Source organism: Eptatretus burgeri, chromosome 12 (assembly GCF_056783735.1).
Source record: "Eptatretus burgeri isolate ZD-2024b chromosome 12, Ebu_testis_v1, whole genome shotgun sequence".
In the NCBI taxonomy this organism is placed as follows: Eukaryota; Metazoa; Chordata; class Myxini; order Myxiniformes; family Myxinidae; genus Eptatretus; species Eptatretus burgeri.
The window spans coordinates 741,531-765,674 of NC_140972.1; the positions used below are offsets into that span (position 1 = coordinate 741,531).

Genomic DNA, 24,144 nt, shown 5'->3' on the forward strand with positions numbered 1-24,144 from the left:
ACAGGATAGTACATGTTTACATGAAACAGGTTAGTGCATGTTTATATGAAACAGGTTAGTACATGTTTACATGAAACAGGTTAGTGCATGTTTATGTGAAACAGGTTCGTGCATGTTTATATGAAACAGGTTAGTGCATGTTTATATGAAACAGGTTAGTGCATGTTTATATGAAACAGGTTAGTGCATGTTTATAGGAAACAGGTTAGTGCATGTTTATATGAAACAGGTTAGTGCATGTTTACATGAAACAGGTTAGTACATGTTTATAGGAAACAGGTTAGTGCATGTTTATATGAAACAGGTTAGTGCATGTTTATATGAAACAGGATAGTACATGTTTACATGAAACAGGTTAGTGCATGTTTATATGAAACAGGTTAGTACATGTTCACATGAAACAGGTTAGTGCATGTTTATATGAAACAGGTTAGTGCATGTTTATATGAAACAGGTTAGTACATGTTTATATGAAACAGGTTCGTGCATGTTTATATGAAACAGGTTCGTGGATGTTTATGTGAAACAGGTTAGTGCATGTTTATATGAAACAGGTTAGTGCATGTTTATATGAAACAGGTTAGTGCATGTTTATATGAAACAGGTTAGTGCATGTTTATATGGAACAGGTTAGTGCATGTTTTTATGAAACAGGTTAGTGCATGTTTATATGAAACAGGTTAGTGCATGTTTTTATGAAACAGGTTAGTACATGTTTATATGAAACAGGTTAGTGCATGTTTATATGAAACAGGTTAGTGCATGTTTATATGAAACAGGTTAGTGCATGTTTATATGAAACAGGTTAGTGCATGTTTATATGAAACAGGTTAGTACATGTTTTTATGAAACAGGTTAGTACATGTTTTTATGAAACAGTTTAGTACATGTTTTTATGAAACAGGTTAGTACAAGTTTTTATGAAACAGGTTAGTACATGTTTTTATGAAACAGGTTAGTACATGTTTATATGAAACAGGTTAGTACATGTTTACATGAAACAGGTTAGTACAGGTTAGTACATGTTTACATGAAACAGGTTAGTACATGTTTATATGAAACAGGTTAGTGCATGTTTACATGGTATCTGGAGTAAGTTACAGATCTAATCTGGCTTGACCACCCCTCCCTGCCCCCCCACCCCCACCACCCCCATTAATCCCCTGACTTGACACCACTGGATTATCTTTATGGAGTCTCATCAATGGGAGAGTGTTTCATTTGAAACCAACCACAATTGCTGATTTGAAAGATGAAGTTATTCAGATTGTCTTGTCAGAGTTACACAAGACACCCTTCTGAAAGTGATGCATAAGCTGTTTCTGTACATAAGAAAATGTAGAGAACAGAGAGGAGGTCATATTGATCACTTCATTTAAATATCAAAACTCGAGAATTGTACAAATATTTCATGTAAAGAAAAAAATTATTTCTTATCTGTCAGTGGTGTCAGGAAACCACTATCACCACCACCGTTGGAAACTCGTTTCGATTATTATCATTATTTTATTATTATTACTATTATTATTATTATTATTATTATTATTTTGCCTTTTTCAATATCCACTCTGAATATCCTTACAATAATCAATTAGTGAATTTGAACAAAACTCATCTCTACTACACCACCAGTCAAAAGTTTTTGAACATCCCCATTTTTCCAGTTTTTACTGAAATTTAAGCAGTTTAATGTTTCAATGTACTCTAAAATTAAAGCATAGAACAAATAAACAATTGCAGATAAAAAGAAATCATGGAATCGTTTTGTTGAACAAAATTTAATCCAAATTTTTGACTCATCAAAGTAGCCACCTTTTGCAGATATAACAGCCGAACGGATTCGTGGCATTCTTTCTACAATGGAAATCAAATATTGTTCGGAAAGTTCTTCCAAACACTGTTGCAGAAGTTCCAACAAATGTGTTGCACTTGGCGGTTGCTTTGCTTTCACCCTTCTGTCTAGTTCATTCCAAACCAGCTCGATTGGGTTTAAGTATGGAGACTGTGCTGGCCATTCCATGATTTGAAGCCTACCGTCTTGTTATTTTCTTCAAAGAAAGTTCTGATATAGCCTGAAGTTGTGTTTTGAGTCGTTATCCTGCTGTAGGATGAACCCCTGACCAACTAAGCGTAGACCAGAGGGTATTGTACGGCGCTGCAAAATGCTGTGGTCACCCTTTTGGTTCAGGGTGCCAGTCACTCTGTGCAAGTTGCCGACTCTGCATCCAGCAAAAGAGCCCCAGATCATCACGCTTCCTCCTCCATGTTGGACAGTTCGTGTCACACACTGAGGAACTATCCTTTCGCCAACTCGACGGCGTACAAAAACCCTGCGTGATGAACCGAAGATTTCAAATTTTGATTCATCGGTCCACAAGACCTTCTTCCAGTTTTCAGTAGTCCACTGGCGGTGCTTCATGGCCCAGGCAAGCCTCTTTTTCTTATTTTGCCATCTTCGCAATGGCTTTCTTACTGCCACTCAACCTGTCAAACCTGCAACTCGGTCTTCTCTTCACAGTTCTCTCTTCTTCTTCTTTCGGCTGCTCCCGTTCAGGGTCGCCACAGCGGATCATCAGTATGATCCGCATAGTGATTTGGCACATGTTTTACGCCGGATGCCCTTCCTGACGCAACCCTGGTCGCCTCTTACGACACAGGGATATGGTACACCTATTTTAACCGGGGTATACACCGGCCCAGTATACTGGTACTCATTTCGCCGACCTCGGAAGGATGACAGGCTGAGTCAACCCCCTGGTGTATTAATTCAGTGACCCAACGGGGCTTGAACTCAAGACCTCTTGGATCCCAAGCCGCTGCCCTAACCACTGCGCCAACACCAGGCTGGTCTTCTCTTCACAGTTGAAACTGAGAATTCCTTACTCCGACCAGTGTTAAGCTGTGCTTGAAGCTGTTGTCCTGTGAGCTGCCTATTACGCAAGCTGTTGATTCTCAGAAACTTGTCTTCTGATTGTGTTGTGGCTTTGGGTCTGCCAGACCTCTTCCTGTCAGAGTTTCCTCCAGTTTCCAAGTGCCTTTTGATGGTGTAGGAAACTGTACTCACTGACATCTTAGCTTCCTTTGCAATTTCTCGAAGGAAAGACCTACACTTTTAAGGGTTATAATGGTCTGTCTGTCTTCCTTTGTAAATTGTCTTTTTCTCACCATTATAATAGCAATTTTCTACTTCCTGCAGTGCAATATTGTCCAAATAATGCTTCAGAGGGTGTAGCAACACAGTCTGTTCCAACACTGCTTTTATACAGACAGAGGGTTTGTAACTAATCAGCAAAAGTTGGGACACCTGTAGGAATTGTTTGCATCAACTTTCAAGGCTTAATTTACTTCCATTGCTGCAGAACAGCTGCAGTTGCTAACCCATTACTTGTTCCCTGAAAAGGGCCTTTTTTAACAACTCTGAAATTTACATTATTTTTCAGTTTTTGGTCACCTAAACCTCTTTTTTAACCTCTGGCAGTTTCCCGCTTAGCTTTGTACCATTTCAGGTTATTCACTGGACATGAACTGCTTAAATTTCAGTAAAAACTGAAAAATGGGGGTGTTCTAATACTTATGACCGAGAGTGTATATTTCTTCATCTTTCACTGTACTTGTGCACCATGCAGCAGGATGCAAGTGATACCCATAAATTAATCTCCCCAAATCTATCAATTACTATGCAAAAACCCACCAAAATTGCCATCACGTGCTCTCACATCACTTGTTTCCTAAATATATAAATAAATAAATATATATATATATATATATATATATATATATATATATATATATATATATATATATATATATATATATATATATATATATATATATATATATATATATATATATATATATATATATATATATATATATATATATATATATATATATATATATATATATATATATATATATATATATATATATATATATATATAGATATATATATATATATATATAGATATAGATATATATATATATATAGATATAGATATATATATATATATATATATAGATATAGATATATATATATATATATATATATATATATATATATATATATATATAGATATATATATATATATATATATATATATATATATATATATATATATATATATATATATATATATATATATATATATATATATATATATATATATATATATATATATATATATATATATATATATATATATATATATATATATATAGATATATAGATATATAGATATATATATATATATATATATATATATATATATATATATATATATATATATATATATATATATATATATATATATATATATATATATATATATATATATATATATATATATATATATATATATATATATATATATATATATATAAAATTTATTTTTAGTTTGGACAATTTCCAGTCAAAGGGTTATCTCTTTATTAGATGTACATACCGTAACATGGGGGAAAGGAAATAGGAGTAAGTTGAAGAGAGGGGAGAGAGAGAGTATGTTGATGAAACCTATGGATCAAGAAGAAAGGAATGCATTCTTAGTGAGTAGGGATTGAGACAAAAAGCAGATAAATTCCAAATCTGTTAACGTTGGAAAGGCAGAATCAATATATGGACCTGCTCACTGACCTCGAAGTCCAAACTCGTATTGGCATGGTGTTCGCAAAAAGAATTGACATCTGAACAGTGAGCATTTTGAGGCAAGACACTGGAAATGTACGAACTTGCAGAAGTGTGACAAGTCTCAATTTATTGCTGAAAACATTTTTTTGTTCGTGTCTCATTTACATCTTGATAAAACCATATCTTATGAAATATGGGAAGGATTATATTACCAACCGGATCACTGAGGCATCGGCATTGCTCATCTGATGAAACGTGTTTACACAATTTCCAAGGATTCCGTTTCAATTGGCAATCACAGCAACAACAGGAAGGAATCAAAGCTTGAAAACATTCCTATGGAAAAGCCTTGTGATAAGAGGACACATGTCTTGGCAGACTTCCAATGTCCTTGAGTTTCCTTTCATTTGTGCTTTCTAAGCATAACATGAAAGCTTTCTTTCGAGGTGCCTTTATGTTGCATGAACGATTCGCAGATCCCACCCAAACTCTTTGACCACACACGTCCTTGGAGAATTCTGCCTGCTTGGCCAAAAAGGGGACTCCGTTTGGGCCTTACTCTTCACTGAGCTCCCACAACTACAAACTTGCACTTCAACTAATTAAGGACGGAACGTAAAGGCTTTGTGAGTTTTTGAAGGAGTGAGTTCAGAAAAGTGCAAAAGGTGAGAATGTTAATTTTTATGATCATTATTATTATTTATTTTACTACATCAGGTATGAGGTTGTATTTTCATGTGACGTGTTCACACTGGCTTTTTGGATCCGACGGGATTCTGCAGAGGTATCACTTATTTACTTTTGAGCTGTCTAATCAGAGTTTGATTCCCGGCTACATACTGCGCGGTTGGTGCTTCGCCGGAACGGAATTGTTTCACAAAGTGAGCCGTACGTACCATAATGTATATGCGCATTAAGCTGGGTGTCCCATCTGCTTCCATTATAGCTGGTGGACATAAAATGTCCCATGGTGTCTCGTGAACATTTGTCCAGTTATCACCGGCACGCTGAACAAATTCCAAATTTCTCCCACCTTGAGCCACCTTGAGTCAGGTATGCTGAGGCATTTTTTTCAACGACCTGGGTGAGAACGTTTCCCTGGCTCACCTGCGATCTGCGTTGGCAGCACAAGACAATAAAAACATGACAATAACATAATTAGAGCTATGTGGCATAAAACAAAACAAAGCACTGACGTTTTGAGCCTTGCCCTTCATCAGAGCAAGGAGAAAGGGCCGAAACGTCAGCGCTTTGTGTTCTTTTGCAGCGAGCAACTTTAACCATTTTTACCTCCGCAACTAAATGTGGACGGAGGTTGTGTTTTCACCTCTGTATGTCTGTCTGTCTATGAGCAGGATATCTCAAAAAAATGATGGACGGGTTCGGCCGAAACTTGGTGGACACCTTGGGTATGTGCCAAGGACGAATCAATTTGATTTTGGTGAAGATTTGAATCCGGACACGAGAATTTAAAAAGATTTAAAAAAGTGATTCTTCACGATTGAGAGGTGAGGCCAAAACGATGCCGAGCAGGATATCTCTGATGAGACTTGGTGGATGGGTTGGGTGGGTGATGAGCACGAATTGATCCGAGTTTGGTTTCAGGATAGAAACCGCAAAGTGTTCAGCCTGGCAGAGCCTGGTGGAGGTATGCGCTCTACCGAGTGCCGTTGTCATATTCTCGTGTTTTTACTTCACAAGGTGGGACCAATCGGGGATGTTAAAGTCGTATTATTACGAGACTCTGACTTTGAGAGACATCGTTTACTTTTTTTTCAAATCTGACATTGAATCTCGAGTCTTACACGTCAGGTTTGAGTCGAGTCCCATGCCTTGAGTCACATTAAATGTCACACCCCAACCTGATGATGCATCATCCTACCTGAAAGGTTTTCTTATGTCAATTTGGTTTTCACATTTCATTTACTTTTATTAACCTTATCGGAAGATGTTAATTAATATGTGCAATTAAAATTTCCAACAAATTGCAAGTGATATGTTTGAGGCGCAAAGGCTCAAGTTGAGACCTTCCAATCCCAAGGCCTTTTTGAGTGTTCAACATCCTGAGTCGAATTGCAAGAAATAAGATTTGTCTCAATCGAGTTTCAACCTTTAACTCAAGTGCTTCCTGATGTCTTTGTGTTGCCATGTGTTGCCTTGCCTTGCGTTGCCTTGTGTTGCCATGTGTTGCCTTGCCTTGCGTTGCCTTGTGTTGCCCTGTGTTTGGAAATTGTTGGTGATTCTAATTGAAACTAAATTGTATTGTGTGCTCTATATCTCAATGTCTTACCTTGTACAACATTTAAACCAAATATGCCAATGTCTTGGTTTGAACGAGTCTGATCAGATCAGATTTCAGACACGAAGAAGAGCTTAGTGGAGTTGGTACTTGGGTGGAAGGACTCCGTGGTGTTGTTGGGTTGAGTGATACCAGGAGAAGCCATTTGGTAGTGTATTCATCTCTGAGCTGCATGGCTGTGGTCTTGTTCCCGTGTGGAGTCAAACGCCACTAAAACAGAAGTCCCGGTGGAGTGCCTGAAAGGGAAGGTGCATGTTGGAGCAGGACACTGTGCTTACAACATACACCTTCAGAAGGAGATGTAAAGTCTGTTAACTCAAATACATTTAGGGTGGAGACGTTAAACATCTACGATATACATTGAGATGGTTGAGAAACAAAGAGAGAATGAATATCAACGCCGTCATCTCCAGCGGTACAAAGTCGGTAATAAAAACCGACAGACAGATTTCCTTTGCCCTCATTAGAGCAGAGGATTTGTACACAATTCTGGTCTCACACTCCCATTGTCGCATAGACAGGTGATAGCAAACACGCTTCCACGGTCACCGCCGTGTGCCATGGACAGCCAAAAAAGATCTCAAAACAGCTCAGCTAATTCAATTTGCATATATTAATGGGATGTAGATATTGTGTTTTATTAATTATCAAGTTATTGGGATAATGGGGTTAGTACACTGAAAATAAGTAAATTGAGCGATTAAGTTCATGGGATGTCAATAAAGTGTGTGTGTGATTATGGACGGATTCGGACAAGGTTAAAAACCTGGTGTTGGCTTTGCGGTTCAGGTGGTGGCTTGGGATCCTAGGGTCCTGAGTTCAAGACCCGTTGACTGCTGAATTAACACCAGGGGGTTGACTCAGCCTGCCATCCTTCTGAGGTCGGTGAAATGAGTACGAGTGTAGCAGCCAAAAGGCTGCACACGAAGGGAAGGGGGGTATCGACGGATTGATGAAATCTGGTATTGATGTGGTGCAGGCATGGTGAGCCAAATGGCCTCCTGTGTGAAAATTTCGTTGTGAAAAAAAAAACAACCAGATGAGCTACATGAGGTCCTCCTGTGTCCAAGTTTGTTTGTAAAAATTTCTTCATTAATTGATCAACAAACGATCCTGTTAACAACACGGGCCTGGCACCAAGGAGAGCTCGCATTGATCATTCCATGGACACTGTTCCATGAGATTATTTAATTATCGATGCTATTGATGGGTTTTGTTTGAAATCGAATGTGTTGTACATTACATCAAACTCATTGTCTATGATGTGGGAAATGGACGAATGAGCCCTGAGAAATAAACCCAGCTACCCAACTTGCAGGCCCAAATTGAGTTCAATGCACGACAAAGTAATTTTTCAGTCATTACACATTTGAGTGTCGATGAGAATTTTCAACTAAATGTTTGATGCTGATGTTTGTTCAGGGTGAGTTGATCAGGATTATTAAAGGAATCTGAACTTTAAAACCCATTTTCTTACAACTGCTGCCAGCTTGGATAGCCCAGTTTACGTGTCAGAGACTCAAATGTTTCACTTGATTCACAATGTTTTTGTTTTTATGTGTTTCATGTTTATTCATTGTGAATTTGTCTTTGTGATTGTCTTGACCTGTCTGTCCATTTCAGAATTCCTTCCCAGTGATGTCCTCAAATAATTCAGTCATGCTGATCCTGATTCCTTTTGCATTTTGTGGGCTGATGGGACAACTGGCTGAGGCTATTAACAAGACCAGAGAAAGGCCGACTCAGGTCGAGCTTGGCCTGTTTGCAGAAACACAACAAAGAGATCCCAAGGAGAGTGAATCACCGTTAAAAAGGTACCAATATGAACACTTTGTTGTGCAGCTTACACAAACAGACACTTAAACAGTTATTTTGATTTAATGTTTCCACAACAGGAAAATTATACAGTCCAAAACAAAATACATAAATAAATATAAACGTAATGTTTTCTGCTTTATATCTGTTACATGATCTGAAAAAAACCCCTCACTTCCTTTTTCCGATGACTCCATATTTTGTCACATCTGATATGTACTGATAGGTAGATAACAGGTGCATCACAATCTGATGATCTGGAATTGATTAAATGCTGGTCTGACAATGGAACATATCTTTCAATCCAAACAAATCTCCCTGTCTCACCATGTCACTCTGGAAGGATCATCAAACGAACCCACCGAGTTCTATATATTTTGTTCTATATATATTGGTCAGCCACTGGAAGAGGTTCAGTCTTTAAAACTGCTAGGTCTTATCATCAGCTATGACCTCTCTGGGGCCAACCTCATAGCAAAGCTGGCCTCCTATCAAGCTGCAAGCTGGGCATCCTCATCATCCCTTGATAAATCAGAACTACTGACACGATTACAAGGTCTTTTTCGATGGCTCAATGAAGTACTGCTCTCCTCTATGGGCTGGAGTTCCAGCATCACATCTTATCTGTCTCTCCTTGAACCTAAAACTCTCAGCATTATTAAAATTTCCCACAATCAGGCCGAAGCAGGTCCTGGTGCTCTCAAACATGGGTAGGTGGTGCCTCTGTTTGTTTGTTTTATATCCCCTCTCCTCTGGTCCAGCTCTCTCTGCCCTCTCATCCCTCCAACATACCCCAGCTCCTACAGGATGCACTCCTTCTTCCAATAACCCTCTCCTGGGTAAACTTTCAAAATCCCGGTATCCATCCATCCATTGGGACCATACTCTGTGCAGAGCGTTGGTGCTGCCCAAGCAGTCTCCTTGGCTATTGGGAGCAATCCTGGATGGGTCGCCACTCCGACACAGAAAATCCCGGCATACTGCTCACCTACACTCTGTTGTTTTCCTTTGCTCACATTGGTAAAATCACCTTCCCGAGGCCGTTCAATCCCATCTTCCCTCCTCAAATCGAAGCAAGCAGTGAACCATCATCTCATGTCATCCCCATCCCAACATAATATTTATTTTACCTCAATAATCCTACCTAACCCAACCCTCTTACTTCCATTCTCATGTCTTTCATTCCCTCCTCTCTCTCTTCTCTTCCTGTTTGTTCTTTACCCTCCTTATTATGTCCAACTGTTGCCCCATTTCCCTACTGTCAGTATATTCCCTTTTTCTCTTCTGCTTCCACCCTCTTCAATGAGTCAACATTTTGTGTACAATAAATAACTAAAACAACTTGTGAGTTCCAGGTCCATACACCCACAAAGGACAAAAGTAATGGCTGTTATTATGACGTTTTGTAGTATTATGACGTTTTGTAGTAATCGTTTTGCATTTTGTGGAAATCCTCTATCAGCCTTATTACGTGGCAGTTCCCACACTAATGTAATGCCTTGTGCTTTCCTAACAGGTTGATGGAAGTAAGATAGGACATCTCCTCACGAGCAATTAATCGTTTAATAATTACAATAAAATAATGGCAAGAACGATGTTAAACACACAGAGCTCCTATGGTTTGAGAAACGTCTGTTTTTTTGTGTTTCTTTGTTTGTTTGACTTGTATGTACTCCTAAACCGCTGGACAAAATGAGTTGAAAATTGCTGGTTGTACACAGAGTATGCAGAGGGTGGTTTTCAGAGGAGTTCAAGTTTGGGGAGGATCCCAACTCTCTGCGTGTAAATATGCATGATATAGCACTCCCGGTGGGTGTCATATCAAGTCACACTAAAATAAGCCAATCCTAGGGAAATTATCCTGTCTTCACTAGTATTCAATTAATGACTGATTCACAAAAAGGCAAGACGGGGGTACGAGCCGTGACGGAATCACAATGAAATGACGACCTTTTCACTGAAATGCAATTCAAGTGCCTTTATAAGGGTGACCACAACAACACGGTTGTAACACGGACCACAACAACACGACCTTACCTGTAATAAAGTCTTCCATACTAATGATTCCTCTTACCTTTTGAAGGTGCACAAGGTGGAGTTTGTGTGTAGTCGGCAGATTTTGATTTAGTGATGACAGCCCTATTTTTTTCAAAATGCTGTAGATAACTAAAGAAAGATCGTTTTCAGTCAAAATCTGCCTGAGGACGAAATCTTTCAAGAACACTCAAACCGAGTTCAGGGTTCGATGCATATGGACAACGTCTATTGAGGAAAGCCACAATCCATAGATGATCTCAAAACAGCAATCACTGATAAAATCCATTCACTCACCACAATCGAATATGTCAGAGTAATAAATTATTTTTTCCATCAAATCTAAGCCTGAAGCAGAGAGACTTTCATCTGCAACCTGTTCTGTAACCACAATCAAATCAATGACATTATCGAGATCCATCAGAAACTTTCCATAGTGATCATGCGTCTTGTGAAGCAAAGAACGTGTCCATCCATTGGTACCAGACTCAATACAGAGCATCAGTGCTGCCAAAGCAGCCTCCTGAGCTATTGGGTACAATCCTGTTCAGGTCACCACTCCAATACAGGATCCTCAAAGGGCTCAATCATCCCAGGAAGCTGATACTCATTTTGCCATCCTCAGAAGGATGACAGACTGAGTCAACCCCACCTGGTATTAATTCAAGGGGGTATTTTAATTCAGGACCTTAGGATCCCAAGCCCACCACCCTAACCATTAAGCCAACACCCAGCACACACACACACACACACACACACACACACACACACACACACACACACACACACACACACACTCAACAATTTTTTTATATTTTTTTTGTATACCTTATCGAGGCTCGTATGAGAGCTAACACACAACGCACATCAAGGGGGGCATGAGACAGGAGGGGAGGGAGTGGGAAGGACAAAACAGTGGGGAACAGAGACATTAGGAGATCTGTGGAAGGGAGAGGGATGGGACGGGGAACATGGGGAATAGAAGATGGACATTACAGGGACTTTCAGGAAGGAAAGCAGGAAACTTGAAGGAGGTGGGCTTGGGTGGATTATCGGGGGTAGAAAAGCTCGAGGATTTGGATGGGGGATGATAAGAGGTGGTGGTGAACAGCTGTTTTGAAGGCCTGGAGGGAAGAATGGGAATGAATAGAGTGAGGGAGTTTATTCCAAAGGCAAGCATCACATCTGTCTCTTCTTGTCTATTTATTTTTAGTCAATAAAATTAATAGTTTTTATTTCTGTTTGTTCTGTCATAGATTGAGAAAGGAAATGTATTCAGGAATGCGTGAGCCTTCATCACTAACAAAAAACAAGGCCGAATGGTTTGAGTGAAATGTGATCACTTTGGGTGTGCAAACACTGCTGTGGGTTGTTATCATGGTTATGATGGATGGATCAGTTGGGTTAGGTGCACCAACTAGTATGTGCTTTGCTAAATCAAGGCCCACACCAACCTTATTTTTCTTTGATGTTGCAGGAAGTTAATCAACGCTCTTGATGAAGAAAAGAATCAAACAATTGCAACACATGAAAAAGAAAATTTGGAGATGATGAAGACATTCAACTCTGACCTGGACACCATTTCACAGAGTCCAAAGAAAGAGAGACCAGTGGCAGAGGAAGAGACTGCACAGCACCAAGACTTTGCTTCAGTCACAGGCAGACCCTGTGGTGCAACTTGCCATGAACTCTTCTCCAATATTGTGTTTTTGGTAGCTGCTCTGACAAACGGTGGTCATTGGCCGAGTTGTTCTAATAATGGAAATAGGGACAGACCAGCGAGTCTGAAAAAGTCTCCATTATACAGCAATAAAAATCTTAGCGATCGATCCCTGATTGAGGTAAGTCAACAGACTGGAAAGGTCATATTATTTGCAATATCTTGTCAGACTTTTTCCAGAAGTAAAGAACAAGAGACAAAAAGAGACAACCCATGGGAAAACTTGACACAACCTGGTCCGGATAACGTATTTTCACCAGAGTTTGAAAAAGATTCCCCTTCCTCTCAAAGAAACTGGTCAAAGATGTTGATTCAACCCAATTGGCCATTAGGAATGCGGCACAATCAAGGGACAAGTGGAAGCACTCCAAGAATCCAAGAAGATCAGAAGGAGATGCACGGTAATGCATCAGATTGGATGGCAGGTGGAGGGAACAAAACCAGCTTCCAAAGTGGAGCCACTGACCATCTCAAAGCCTCTGGTATTCAAAGGCGGGCACGAGGAATGGTTCGTTGGTTACGGGCAAGACGTGGTGCAACACCAGCAGCTGCCCTCATCAACCGACTCCTTGTGCAAGTAATAAAAGACATAATGACACTGCCTCCACTGCAGGATCCACAGATATTCTTGGCCTTCAAGCACATGCTGAGGATTTGGTCTGGTGACGAGCAAGCAAATAATGCAACAGCAGCCAAAGAAACAATTTCTGGGTATGGTTCTTTTACCTTTCTTTCTTTATAGGCTTTTCATAATCTCTTGCTGAAAAATCTTGGTTGACAAACATTATGATTGTAATTTGTAACATCTTTCCTTGGAAAGTGTCTTGTACACACATGCTGTATATGTCCAAGATTAAGGGTTTGAATGTTGTCTTAAGTTTTATTTTATGTCTTAAATCCTGCATGAAGGACACCTAAGTGATGTAAAGCAATCAAGCTGTGATAGCGAGTGCAATACTTGGGACATGTGTCTAGTGGACATCACAAGTCATGTAAAAGGTGAAAAGCTCATTTGCATTTGTTATAAGTGAGACTTTTCCATTGGGAGATTTCTCTGTGCTGGTAACTTGAAGGACAAGTATTATCAAAATACGTGATTTTATAGTGTTATTTTGTATGGGATTACTAATCCTTTGTTGAAGCAATGTTCAAAAATGTCATATTGTACACAGCTCCTTCCCAATTCCATATCCAGGCGATGCATGTCGTCACCGCCAGACACCGAAGGAAGCGAGTTTACTCAGTGTTTACTCCGTTTGGTTGGTTGTGTTTTCTCTTTCTTTCTTGTTTGTCTGGGTGATATCTCAGCCATCCTTTGAGCTCGGAAGCTGAAATTTGGGGACAAAAGTGAATATGTGCTTTGAAAAAAGGACGGTGTTCTACTTTTTAAATTAATCAATTAATTTATTAATGACTTAATTATTATCAATTTATTAATTCCTTATTAATGTTCTTTCTAATCTGAGTAAAATCTCAGGCACCTTTTGAGCTAGGAAGCTGATATTCGGACACGACAGTGAACAAGTGATTTAGCTATAAAGGGTATTTTGGATTTATTGATTAATCAATTAGTTATTCATTATTCAATGATTTACTTAATTTCCAAAAAGTTACAAATTCGGATGAAACAGTGGTGGCTGAGGTATGCTATTAGTCAATTGATTAAGAAATGAATTATTTTGTGATTATTATTGAATAATTTTAATTTTGCAATTGATCAATTAATCAATCAATTATTGTACACCGCTCATTCCCAATTCTGTCTCCATGTGCTGCACGGTGAGTAAGTATCATTTGTACACATAAACTAAGTATCATTTGTATACATAAACTAAGTATAATTTTTACACAAACTAAGTATCATTTGTACGCATAAATTAAGTATCATTTGTACGCATAAACTAAGTATTGTTTTGGCCACAGGTACCGAGTGTATTATGAGGGGGTTAATCCTCGTTTCTCCTCGGAAGAACCGGACCTGGGGCCACCATTCATAATTAACTTTGTGGTACGGTGGGTTGCTTAACAACCATGAACGTCAATCAGTTAACGAGTTCCAGTGTCCACCATCAAATTTGACATTTAACTGGAGGTCATGTGGCCTCCTAACCGGGGAACGCACCCTCGGCGATACACTAATCTTATCCTGATTAGATCTTAAGTAATGCGGCCAAGCGTTTTCCGCTGGTGTACGCCAACTATGACAGGTTAATTAGTTTGGGAATTATAATCTCCCAGTCTATCTGGGTTCGGACAATGCTGGATCAATGGAAGAAAATGACAATCATGAACAGGTTGAAACGCCAACAAGGAATTTATTATTAAGAAAAATAAATAAACTGAAAAACTTTTTATTTCCTTGTCGATTAAATGGATGAATTCAAATCAATCAGATGTTCAATCAACAAAATAATCTCAAGCAAATAAAGAATTCAATAAGCATTTATAGAAACATGGGCAAAGAGTAGATGCTTATCACTATGCCTTGCTTAACAATTAAACACGAGACGTGGGTAACCAGCAGACCATTCAGGGGGGAAGGAAATCCGATCTCAGCTTACCAAGGCAGAAATCGTCGTGTGTCTCCTAAAATAACCCAAAATGTGTGAGTATGCCTTAGTCTACTTCTCCAAATGAGCTCTCCACAGCCCGGCTCGTTTCCGCTGCCAGTGCCCCACCCGCAAACAGGCTCAAACACCAATCGGCGTCACGTCACCCCCAGAAACCAGGAATGCCAGGAGTCAGGTACGCCAAGAACCAGGTACCAAGCAGAACCAGCAGGAACAGTCCAACTGTCACCAACCGCCATTGCTGCTGTCCCCAACTGTCAGGAGCCATCAAGAGCTGTCACGAACCATCAGCAGGATCTCTCACCAACCCTGATCAGGATCTCCCACCAACTGCCAGGAGCTGTCAGGTGCTGTCACTAACCATCATCCGGATCTCTAACCAACTCCAACAGGTCAATCCTGCCGTCCTTTAATCAGTGACAAGTGTGGGTGGAGCCTCAAGCATGACTTCAGCCAAATCCAGTTTGCCTATTAGGGCAACGCTGTACGAGACCTCCAACCGTCCATTCTCGTGGTCATTCACTCCTGACCATCAAACAAGATGCAACTCCCAATTAACACAGGCCTGGCTTACGACGTCAAGTTCGGGGCACTGGACGAACGCCAGAAAGCAGCCATTTACCGGAACAACCGAGTGGAAACGTGAAGCATCCACAGAACGTCAACAGCCAATTATCACCTCTTTGTTCAGCCCGGCACGAAGAAGAGCCAGTTCGCATCCATAGAACTGCTGAATGGGGTGTTGATCTCTGATGGAAAAAGGTGGGTGTCAAACGTCGATGAAAGGTGGGCGTCGAACGTCGATGGAAAAAGGTGGGTCCTGAGGTAAATGATTCGAGACCACAGCCATGCCCGATTGACAGAATGAACTGTCCAGGAAAAGCCCACAGTGTGATTAATGACTCAAATTTCCTGTAAGTCCAATGTGAAAATGATAACCAAAATAAAATGTGTAAATAAATCATGTATTTTCAAGCCAATGTGTCTTGATGGAAAGGGGATAGAAAGAGTATCCATTCGGCTAACGGCTATCTTATCGCGTGCACGAATGGTGAATATCGCTCATGCAGAAATGAAAACCGACGTAAAATCATACGTCATGAATGTGTCATAAAGAGGAAAAAGTTATTCCATAAGAAAGAAAGGGAACCTGTTCTCTACTCTTCTCCAACACATCAAAGAGTTAGAATCCCATCAGACAAGGGGATGGGTCTATTCTGAACATGCATTTATGGAAATAACTGTCTGAGGACCTGGATATTGTGTGTATTACTCAGATCTGAATCTGAAATCCATAACACTACCCCTTCCCCTATCCCAGACTCGCCCCGAGTCGTCCAACAGCTGGAGACATTGGTTAAGAGTTACGTTATTGCCATTAAAAGTTAGCATTACCTTGTGACATGCGGGTGAAGTTACCCCCTACCTAGTACGTTTTAACTCTACTCTTTCGTGTGTGCAACAATTTAAACCAGATATGTCCCACCTGATGTGTTGGGAACTACCTGACTCACACTAACAACCTTATGCTCCACCGAAATTGCCGGAATTTTCGAAACTAAAACATATAACTGGTGGGCTTTAATAATCTATGGAACTATATACAATTTCTGACCCAGGACCTAGTCTTAGGAAAAAAAGAAAGAGAAAAATGTAGGAGTGGGCAGCTTGCTGGAGGCACACCTACTGGACACAGCTGGCTGTACACCATCTCAAAGTCTCTTTGAAGCAGCCACTAAAGAGCAGGTTCAGAGCTGTAACAAAAGCAGTCCATAAAATAAACAAGAAGGGTATCACCCTGAAGTATGGGGCTACAGTGAAGGGTAGTTCACAGAACAGGTGGGGATGGAACACAGGCCACACAGCAAATGGTGCAGTGAGGTGAGTAATGCTTATGATGGTCCTGGGGATGGCGAGACAAAGCAAACGGCAAAGCAAACAGAAAACAGCACAAAAGGAAAAAGGTAAACCAGGTTATGCCATCAACAAACACCAGGTCCGACCAACATGGTCAGCCAGTCGCTGGTGTGCACATTCCTGGGCAGTGGCGGTGGTGCCAGAAGAGAGAGCTTGAGGTTGGCCCTGCTCGTCCGCACCCATCCAACGTCTCTCAACAGCCCCCCCCCCTCTTTTTACAATTTGTTGCAACATTTTGTCTCCTATATCCTACTCTCCCCATTGCCAAATTCATACCCAATCTCCCCAAGGTTCCCCTGAAATGGAAAAAGAGCAGAACTACATGCAATCTCACATTTACATCGTGACACATCTCATTCTCAAGTCCCTCAGGAGGGCAAGTAGAGCAGGTGGCAATCATCCCGACAGTGGATGGTGTGACGGGTTCTTCATCAATCCTAACTACGCTAATATTGTTACACTTTTAAACTGTCCCTGGGGTTATACACTGTCACGAGGCCTTTGTTAAACTATGGAGTTCTAATAACCCAAATTCCCATTACCCACGTGTTGGAGCTCTTACAATTTTGGGCCTTGTCCACCAAATTTTCTTTCTGTGCCATTGCACAATTTCGTTGCTGGGCAGTGTGGCTCCACGGGCAGGTCTTCCCACCTGCATACTCACCGTTAGCACCCCCAGGATGCTGGAGCCGCCTCCGAGCATGCCTGCTCCTCACCCTAACATGGGGGATGCCCTCACTGGCACTCCCCCCCTCAATGCCCACATGGCATTTTGGCACCCTGGGTCCCACTCCCCGGCACCTGGGCCCATTGAACACTACACCGGTGTGCCAGGCCCCTCTCCTCAGGTACCTGCGCCCACTATCACATTACTGGCCCCCTGGACCTACCTACGGCCTCACATGGCCGACAAGCCCCCAGCGCCTGGGGTGCTTGCCTTATCAGAACACTACACTCACGAGCCACACCCCCAGCCAGTCCATTATCTCCTGCATCCCGCAAAAAACATAAAATGGCACTTTCCACTATCGGCACCAACTGCAGAATGACATCCATATGTAAATTTGCCAAATCTCTCAATCCAACTGAAAACTAACCCCCGGGGTTTCCTTGGGTGGGATGCACTCCCACCATTCAATCCTTCGCACCATGCATTCCATTACTCACACTCATACTGGGCCATTGCCGTGCCCTCACACTCAGAATTCATCAACGACACACAAACACATTTCCACTCACCTCCACAGCATCACCTAACTCATTTTCCCGAACTAACTCATGCACCCTCGTCTTCCCTTGTACGACGTACGCTCCCTTTTAACTCTACCCTCTATACCTCTCTACGTCCCCACTACATGTTCATTGTCTCAACCTGAATACAGTCACTCTGGATCCCTAAATTTATGCGAGCCCTCACTCATGGTCACTGCTTCGGTACCCACATAGAGGCAGCCATCGCTGGCACCCCCATGTGGGCCTAACTATCACCCCCCTAAGGCTAGTGCTCCTGGGCCCCCTGTGTGTGGTGGTTACACCACCGCGCTCCCCACGTGGGCATTACTGTCGCTACCTCTTACCCCTACTGTAATGAGCCATCTACATTCACAGAGGTGCTCAGCCATGTGTCTGTCGCCCACCAATTTGTTTTTAATTTTTTCCCACGGGGAACCCAGCCGTGCTCGCCACGCCCATTGCTCATGCCGGGGGTACCGTGCATATTGCACACCTGGTTCCCGTGGAAAAAGTTTTACCGCCAAATTCCTTTTGTTTTGCCGTCCGTGCTCCAGTGATTTATCTGTCACAGAGCGTTTACACGCCAGCCCCTCATCATTTGTCATTAAACCAAGCAATCGTCCGTGCTTGGGCGGTTTGCGAGGCACGGATCGTGCACACTCCCAGATGTGCCGTGTAAGCGAACCTCGCGGGGCCGGCGTGGATCCCAAATCCATGGAAATTTTACAAAAGTTTTCTTGTTATATAATAGCTTTAAACATCTTTTACTTGTTACGGATAAACTCAAAAAGATCATCAAAAAGTCACTGAATGACGCAGTGATGAACAGCTGGTGTTTGGTTACACTGATATGTACTTTACATGAGCAAGGCTATGTTCCCTCCTTCTCCATCTTTACACAAGAAAATGTGAAATTGCCAAAGCATTAAACTTAACTCTTTCTACTGTTCGGACAATTATATTGAGTGAAGAGAAGATGAAGGAATGTGCCCAAAGTTTAACTTCATTGAGTGCAATGGAAAGAATTCAGCTGTGGGATCACCGCGAAGGCTCCCCCGGCAGGAGCGGTGGACATGGGGACCTCAGCTGCGTTCTCCACGAGGAAATCCCCAGACCTGGGAAGGCAAAACAAAATAAATTAAAGATTGAATTCTCTCTTTTGAGTGCAGCCTTATGGCTGCTGGTTGCATTATTAGTGAAGGACGCAGCTATGCCGCTGATGCAGTGTCTCCATTGTCACTACACTGGTACTCATTTTGCCAAAACCTCAGAAGGATGACAGGCTGAGTCAACCCCACCTAGTATTAATTCAACAGCCAAGCAGGATTTGAACTTGGGACCCTTGGACCCCAAGCCCACCACCCTAACCATTAAGCAAACGCCAGGCACAACTCATGTATAATATGTGATATTTCCTAAGTTTAAAAAGGTTATAGCTCTGTGAAAGATTGATAAAAGCCCCTGAAACTCGAACTTGTTTTGTATCTTATCATGATAAAGCAGTGTACCAAGTTTCAGTTGAATATGTTAAAGGGTTTGGGAAAAAGTCCGAAAAAAAACACACAGGTGTGACGGACAGATGGACGGACGGACAGACAGAGCAAACCGATCATCCCCTCCGGTGAAACCAGTCGGGAACTAATAAATATCACAAACAGTTACAAACTAAAACGTCACAAAATTCCCTCTTGTTAATGATACATCTCATCATTCCTTCTTCGGGAAAGCTCAAATTTCGTCCATCTGTTTGTTATAATTTATCATCGAATTATGTATGATCGATGTAAATTTACAATGTGTAACACCACGAGGTTGGAAAATCGTGTTGTTTCTTTTCCATGTAGCCTTGTATTAAGGTCCAAAATCTTTCCACTAATTTACTTTCATCTTATTTATAAAAACAACAGAAAACATCAGAAAGTGTGATGTGACAAATTTTATTTTTGTTGTTCTTTCACCCATACCGATTCATATAGATATTAAAATGTACACAAAGATTTATGAAACAATGCTGTTTAGATAGTGACAAAGGGAAGCGTCACAATGGAAGGGGTCAAGGAATAATGTGAACAGGAAGTGTAAGATGCACGTTTTTCATTGATTTTGTCGATGTCTCTCTTTACCTGCTACCCTGTGGGCACGCGTGGCAGAGAGGCAGGAAGAGACCCGTTGGAGAGTTTTCTGCTATTAAAAGCCTTACACACAGTTCGAGCATGGTGGTTGCAGCGTCGGGTGAGCAGGCTGCAACGCCGAGATATCGGCGACGAGAGATCATCCTTTGAATGTCTGTTGCGACCTCTATTTGTCAATCTGTCAATTGATAACATATTTGATGACATTATAACTGAACCCGAGACCGTGAACATCCAAGACTGTGGTGGGGATTGTGTTGTGCTGGGTAGGCCTGACGAGTTCTTTCCTCACACACATTATGTGGCCCACCTTTCAGAGCAGGAGCATAGACCGTGTTGTGTTCCTGTGACCTTTAGCTCCGTCCAAGTAATTGTGTTGGAAAGTCAGAATAATGATTCTGAAACGAGGCATGAACCAAAGACCAAGGATGTCGTGGTTCTACGAAACTACAACAACTTGGTTGCAACCACATGTGATTGTCGTTAGCCGAATTTTTCCGCCTGTGATGATTACAAGTAATGATGGTGACGCTAGTGCTCCATGAATAAGACTTAAAACCTTATTAGTGCATTTTAACAGGGAACATTCAGTCCCATATACTACCTTGTGTATATGTTTAAACCGTCTTTCATTATAAAAGGTCACAAGCACATACATCATGGATGACCAATGTATTTCATACCATGCCTCCTAATACCATTTTATTAATTAAAGGAGCCATGGCTAAAGTTGGAACCATTCCAGCTCCACATGTAAACCCAAAAAACACAATGATGATTCGATGACGGTTTTATTATTGAATGATCTCGTCTGAAGGAAGACTAAACAGGCATATGTATTGACAGTAAAGCAATGTGGGTGACGGGAGGTAGAAAGAGCACAGAGAGAGTGAAAGAGAAAGAAGACTAATCTGCAATGGGGTTGAGTGAGGTCGGTTTAATGGGGAGAAAAGATCAGACGTTTTGTGAAAAATAGACATTGTGATGACGTCCATCAGGATCAGTAACGTTTTACATTTTCATATTTTGATCAAGCATGAAGGAAATGAATTCAAGCAGAGCCATGATAAAATGAATCCTGTGGCAAGGTCATTGGGGACAAACGGGTGCTTTCTCAATAAAAAACTCGAACCCAACTCAGGGCAAATTTATGGCACTCTTTTTAGGTGTGTGCCCATCCTCAGACAAGCCAGAAATAGGTGTGTGCCCATCCTTAGACAAGCCAGAAATAGGTGTGTGTGTGCCCATCCTTAGACAAGCCAGAAATAGATGTGTGCCTATCCTTCGACAAGCGTGAAGCAGTTTGTGCCCATCCTTAGACAAGCCAGAAATAGGTGTGTCCATCCTTAGAAAGTGTGAAATAGGTGTGTGTCCATCCTCACACAAGTGTGAAATAGGTGTGTGTCCATCCTCACACAAGTGTGAAATAGGTGTGTGTCCATCCTTAGACAAGCCAGAAAGCATTTCTTGCAAATGGCAAGACTTAACTGTTCAACGAGTCTCCTTCATCATATCAAAGTGATGGCAGCGGTTTGTCATGTCCTTCTCTCGCATTTCCTTTCCATTCATCCTCTCACTCACTCCTTAAGGTCATCACTGCAGACTTCGAGACTCAAGGCAGAATGTCTCAACTCGGTGTTTCCCTTCAAATCTCATGTTCCCAACCCATTCAGCCTGGTCGTGATCCTTCTACCCGACACCCACTGTTAACTGGAGTTTGTGTGATTCTCACCCGAGAAGGTGGACAAGTTCTTTTCAGCGTTAAACCTGCTGTGGCCATGTGCCCAGAGGGGCATCGATGCGCATGTTCTCAAATCATGCTCTATTACTGCTTCTTCTTCTTCTTTGTCATCTCTTCAACCTGTACTTCTCCTTTGATAATCTCGTATGTCTAGAAGCAAGAAAACTTCAATCATGTTCTCCATTTGATTTGACGTCTCCCATTCTTTGTAAAATTCTCTCTTCCTTAATGCACATAATTCCATATTATGTCGTCCAGTACCCCCCATCCCACTGAACCCACCTCTCTATTTCAATTGTCAGCCATGGGAAGGGGTTCAGTCTCTTGAACTTCTCTGCCTCATCATCAGACATGACCTACACCGGCCACATCAATTTGCTGCCTGAAAAGCCATCTTCAGTGTTCATCCTCCATTGTTCAAAGTCATTCCAGAAAAATCAAAAACTGCTAACGGCCTATGTCCATAGCTTAATGAGTACTGCTCTTCCCTATGGGCTGCACTGATATGAAATGCGTCTGTCCTGTAATCTGTGCTGTCTAAATCTCCCAACATAATTGGCATCTCTTGCAATTAGGCTGAAGCATAAGGCCTGTTCTCACATTGCAAACAGGTTGGTGGCCTAACTGCTTTTTCACACCTCTCCTCTGGCCTACTAGCTTCCACTGCTATCTGAGCCCTCTGCCCCTCCCCAGCTATTCGAGAACGCATATGCTCGTCCAGTAATGTCTTTCTGGTTCAAATTCCCAACATCTAGGGTCACTGCACATCTGAACTCTTGTTATTTCTTCTTTTCTCTCAGCCATCCTTAGGCTATTCAATCAGACTCTTTCCTCAAGTAGGCGGTTCACAACTATCTCATATCATCCCCCTATCCCTACCCGCCATCCTTCCGACCCCCATGAACCGTACCTAATCTAACCCAATCCTCTTATTGCAGGTTACTGTACCCACCCATCTTTCTCCTCGTTTACTGTTTGTTCATGTCCTGACTTATTATGTCCAAATTTTTACCGACAACTGTATTGTTAGTTCGTATAGCCCTTTTGCCATTGTCAAAGATATGAGCCTTTATCTTCTAAAGAAAAAAAAACACAAGGAGTGTGGTTATCATTTTCGGGTGCCTCGATGTATCATGTGTGTACAGGTGTGAAAGAGAGTTTCGGAGGTAGAGCACGTTCAAATTCTGATCTTCAATATATATTAACATTTTATTTGCTGTATTCACTGAAATTGTGAACTCGAGGCATCTCGTCACTCCAAAACAAGAAATGACTTCAAAACACCATTTGGAGTATAACCTTGTGCTTCATGCAGAGGTCAATGTTGGTAGATTGGGGTGTGGGTGTGGGTTGTGTACGTTCGTGTTGGTGCATTTATTTTACACTCAATAAATATCCAGAATTACGTACATACAAGCTTTCACAAAGAGTTTTTGTGTTTTGCATTTTGTACATGCACAAAGACACACCACCACTTTCTAAACCTGTGTGATTGAGAATGAACCTGCTTCTCATTACCTCCACCACCGAGGGTGGAAGGAGCTTATGTTTTCATCTCTGTCTGTCTGTCTGTCAATCGCCTACAGGTCACAATTTCAAACCGATCTTTACGAAACTTCACCACATTGTACAGTTTGTCATAAGGAAAAAGCCTATTGTTTTTGAGGCCAAAGGTCAACAACTTAGTATAGGTGAGATTTCTAAAATCCTCAATTTTCATCCGATTGACTTGAAATTTGCAGATGATTTATATTCCAGGTCAGTGATTTCAACCACCAATTATTTTTGAGGTCAACAAAGACCAAAACGTCAACATCCGCCCAAAGTCAACAACTAAGGTGAGATTTCTAAAATCCTTAATTTTCATCCAATTGACTTGAAATTTGAAGACAATATATATTTCAGGTCAATGAATTCAATCAACAAATTATTTTTGAGGTCAACATCGACCAAAAGGTCAACAAAGGCCCAAGGTCAACAACTAAGGTGGCATTTCTAAAATCCTCAATTTACATCAAATTGACTTTAAATTTGAAGAGGATTTATATTTCAAGTCACT

At 41.2% G+C, this 24,144-nt stretch overlaps 1 protein-coding gene across 2 annotated transcripts; it reads left to right on the forward strand.

Moving 5' to 3' along the window:
• Positions 1 to 5,070: 5,070 nt before the first annotated feature.
• Positions 5,071 to 23,251, forward strand: LOC147014954 (uncharacterized). 2 transcript variants are annotated; one of them, XR_015050164.1, is made up of 5 exons: positions 5,071 to 5,289; positions 8,547 to 8,737; positions 12,250 to 13,203; positions 20,363 to 21,708; positions 21,742 to 23,251. XR_015050164.1 is itself a non-coding variant. In XM_085849223.1 (4 exons), the coding sequence occupies exons 2-4, from the start codon at positions 8,562 to 8,564 to the stop codon at positions 20,829 to 20,831; spliced, it is 1,599 nt and encodes a 532-aa protein (XP_085705349.1). In that variant the 5' UTR covers positions 5,071 to 5,289; positions 8,547 to 8,561; the 3' UTR covers positions 20,832 to 23,251. The 2 variants fall into 2 exon arrangements, 1 of the variants encoding a protein (XP_085705349.1); XM_085849223.1 differs by having other exon boundaries at positions 20,363 to 23,251.
• Positions 23,252 to 24,144: the final 893 nt, after the last annotated feature.

What these genes read in the sequence shown, in the direction of transcription:
- LOC147014954 (XM_085849223.1), top strand. Translation starts at nt 8,562, where the DNA reads ATGTCCTCAAATAATTCAGTCATGCTGATCCTGATTCCTTTTGCATTT. An exon ending in AGTGAATCACCGTTAAAAAG is followed by an intron (nt 8,738 to 12,249) that starts GTACCAATATGA and finishes TTGATGTTGCAG; the next exon opens with GAAGTTAATCAACGCTCTTG. An exon ending in GCCAAAGAAACAATTTCTGG is followed by an intron (nt 13,204 to 20,362) that starts GTATGGTTCTTT and finishes CACGCGTGGCAG; the next exon opens with AGAGGCAGGAAGAGACCCGT.